The sequence below is a fragment of the Myotis davidii genome, unplaced genomic scaffold, assembly GCF_000327345.1.
Source record: "Myotis davidii unplaced genomic scaffold, ASM32734v1 scaffold591, whole genome shotgun sequence".
NCBI classification, from domain to species: Eukaryota; Metazoa; Chordata; class Mammalia; order Chiroptera; family Vespertilionidae; genus Myotis; species Myotis davidii.
In genome coordinates, this window is record NW_006284340.1 from 632,336 (window position 1) to 635,649 (window position 3,314).

General features: G+C 60.3%; 1 protein-coding gene across 1 annotated transcript in view; it reads right to left on the minus strand.

Annotated features, from left to right (window-relative positions):
• Window positions 1-3,314, minus strand: part of CACNA1E (calcium voltage-gated channel subunit alpha1 E) — a 435,061-nt gene that overhangs the window by 60,129 nt on the left and 371,618 nt on the right. Inside the window, exons 21-22 of the mRNA XM_006754527.2 lie at window positions 1,488-1,544; window positions 5-344 (exon numbers count right to left, since the gene is read on the minus strand). Of these exons, the coding sequence (XP_006754590.1) occupies window positions 5-344; window positions 1,488-1,544 (397 nt within the window). The remainder of the gene's footprint in view (window positions 1-4; window positions 345-1,487; window positions 1,545-3,314) is intronic.

Below are 3,314 nucleotides of genomic sequence, written 5' to 3' on the forward strand. Positions count from 1 at the left end.
GCTCCCGTTTGCCCAGCGGCAAGGGGCTCCTCTGGTGGTCCAGGGCACTGGAGAGGTCCCCTGCGTCCCCCTTGAGGGACCCCCCGCGGCTGATGCGCTCCTCCTCACACTTCTCCAGGCCCAGGCCCAGGGCCAGCCCCTCCAGGGGCCGGGATCTCCGGTAGAGGCTGGGGTGGGCGTTGAGCGGGTTGAGGGGGCTCAGTGGGTTGAGGGGGTTGAGCGGGTTCATGGGCGGGGCCTCCTCCTTGTTGAGGGCCTCCTGGCTGGACATCTGCATGTGCCGCCTCAGCTGGCTGGTGCGCTGCTCCCACACCGACATGTGGTGGCGGCGCCTCCGCTCCCGCCTGGCAAAGGGGAAAGGGGGAAGGCCGCGGTCAGACCCCGACGGCTGCCGGCCAAAGAGGGCAGCCCTCAGCGGCCATGGGGAAAGGGCAGGACACACGGTGCGAGGGGCACACGGGAGAGCCCAGGACCTGCAGACGGGAAGCACAGAGAGACGCAAGGAGCAGAGGGGGCCACGCAGCCACGGGTCGTTGGGCCACAGCCTCCCAGCTCATGGGCTTCCCACTTGGTTTCCCTGCTCTGCAGCAGCTGGGGGAGCGGGTGGGGTGGGGTCAGCCCAGGACCCAGTTCCCTGTCCCGGGGGCCTGCAGGGCCGAAGTACAAAGGCGACTAGGTCTGCACTCCCTGCTCCAATTAGCTTTCAGGGCAACAACCTTCTCCTACTCTGTGCCCGCCACTGGCCCCTAGTTCCAGGCCAGAGACCCCCTTCCACCTGCTCCCCTCTCCTCTCCCTCTCAGATAAGCCTGGGGTTGCCAGGGCAGAGCAGTGCAAAGGTCAGAGTCCACTGAAGGGTGACCACGGGGACGAGCAGACCTATATTACATAATGTCTTGGCGTCACCCTCACCAAAGCAGAGTGTTGGGGTCTCTTCCAAACCTCGGAGGACTGTGTGTGCAAAGACCACCAGCAGCTTACCCTCAGAATGGCCGGGGAGCATTTCGGCTCCGGGCCGAGAGGAGCATTCGAGTGGCAGTGAGAACGCACCAACATGACACACAGGCGAGCACACAGGGCCCACACGGCGGAAGGGTAGCCACCTACGCCTTCCCCACACGTGCCTGTGCGTGCACAGCTACACACTGTTAAGGGGACGCTCGCAGGTGCCCACACACGCCCTCACCGAGGCCCCTGTGTGGCTGCACACAACTGCCTATGTGAAAGGCACAGCCACGCCGGCACAGGCCCGCTCACGGGCCACACACAGAGCGAACAACGCGCAGGGGCACAGACCTTAGACACACAGAGACAAGCACGTGTCGAAAGGGGCAGCGGGGCATGTCCACAAACCATGTGCATGGAACACACACGCACACACCACTGACGTGCACACCCAGCGCCACTTTGTCCACGGCAAGGACAAGGACACGGTGTCCCCGCACCCGCACATGACCACTCACAAACACGCAAACCGGCCCACACATACAGGTGGCTGCTGCGTGGCTCCCACATCGACATGTGGTGTCTTCTCCTTCTGTCTCTTCTGGGGAAGAAAAACGGACAGGTTCAGTTCACCCCGACCTCTAGAGCCACCACACACCCCACAGCCACCAGCGGGTTTCCGGGGAGAAGGATGGTCCCCAGTGCGCCCACACGCTCGCCGCACGCCCGCTGCCCTCTGCACACGCCCAACACGCACTCTCCGAGGGAGTGACTTGATTCCTTGCTCCGTGCAAACACGTGATCTAGGTTTTGAAGTGTACGAACGGACGCCAAAGATCCGTTTCCATTTCATGGAGCAGACTGCTTCAGATGCTCAACCGTCATGCCCACTGGCACTCACACCACAACGTAAGGATCCTTCAGAGACCTGTTACGGAGACAGATCTCTGGATGAAGAGCTGTACTCCCCCCGTCATTTCTAGGTGAGCCCAGCACAGTCACATGGGTGTGAGTCCCCACTCATCACTCCAATCCCTCAAAACGTGCGGTGAGCAAGAGCTCTGCCACGCACACCATCGAGGCCACAGAAATAGCCCATGGCCAAAGGCAGGCCCACCCCTCCATGGCCGCCATCCACATCCTCAAGGATGCAAGTGGTGACCCTGCATTTGTGCAACGCAGTGCCCTGGCCAGAGGCCTTGAAGGTTTGGTCTGTTTAGCTGGGTAAAGCCCAGTATTAACCTTCTTGGCCTTGCACAGGGAAAACTCTCTTACACACACACACACACACACACACACACACACACACACACTTGCTGTGCCCTTTCAATCAGGCAATGGAAGGTCAGAGAGGCAGGGTGTGGGCACCCCGCTCCAGGGCAGACAGGACTCCTGGGAAAATGAGACTGCCAGCTCCGCTCAGTGCTCGGTGGAGTCAAGCGCATCTGGGACTCCTGTGGAGAGAGCCCGGCAGACGGGCCCATTCTGGCCCAACGGACCCTGCCTGGACCTGGAGGTTGGCAAATGCTGCTCCTTTCCTGATAAAAATGACACCCACACATGGAGAACATGCTGGACAAACTAGCTCCGCCCCACAGCCACTCCTGTGTCTGCTGAAGAGGCCGGTCCTCCGTGGGGCTGGGGAGCGGGCAGCTGGGCTGAGTGTCCCCCGGTGCCTGGCGGAGGAGTGACGCACATGCGCACCCACGGGATGGACACAGGCATCACTGTGCCGGCACCGGCGCACTCCCCGACTGAATGCACCCCTCGGCTTCGCCAGCTGCGATACGAGGAGGCACAAGTGGGGCGGCGGTGCCGGGAGGCATGGGTGGCAGATAGAAACAAGGGCCCACACTTGACACAGGCCTCATGCAAACCCACCACGGAAAGCACATTCTAGCATCTAACTGCACATTCTCACATATTCAAATACTGGAGGCAGAGGCACGTGTAAGAGTGTAAGTGCACGAAGAATCCCCTCTCTTGCGTACGCATGCCTGAACACACTCAAGTGCACGCGCACACATGCACGCACCAGGCAGAAGAGAAACCCAATTGCTGAATCCCACACAAATCAGACACACACTTCAAAGCCCTCTTTACTTCTCACACATGAAAAGATCCACTTCCTGCCCCATCAGAATCATTAATGTACCTTCATTCCCCAAATCATACCGAGAAGCATCCACGTATCTCCAACCCATGCTTCTGTGACCTCACACGCAGCCCACAATGATCCCGTGGACCAGGAAGGCCAGTGAGCGTTCCTCCTCTTCCAGAAATGGGAAACAGGACCAGAGATCCTGAAGGATCTCACCACGGTCACAGAACATAGGAGTGGCAGGACTACAGCCAGCACCCAGACCATTTG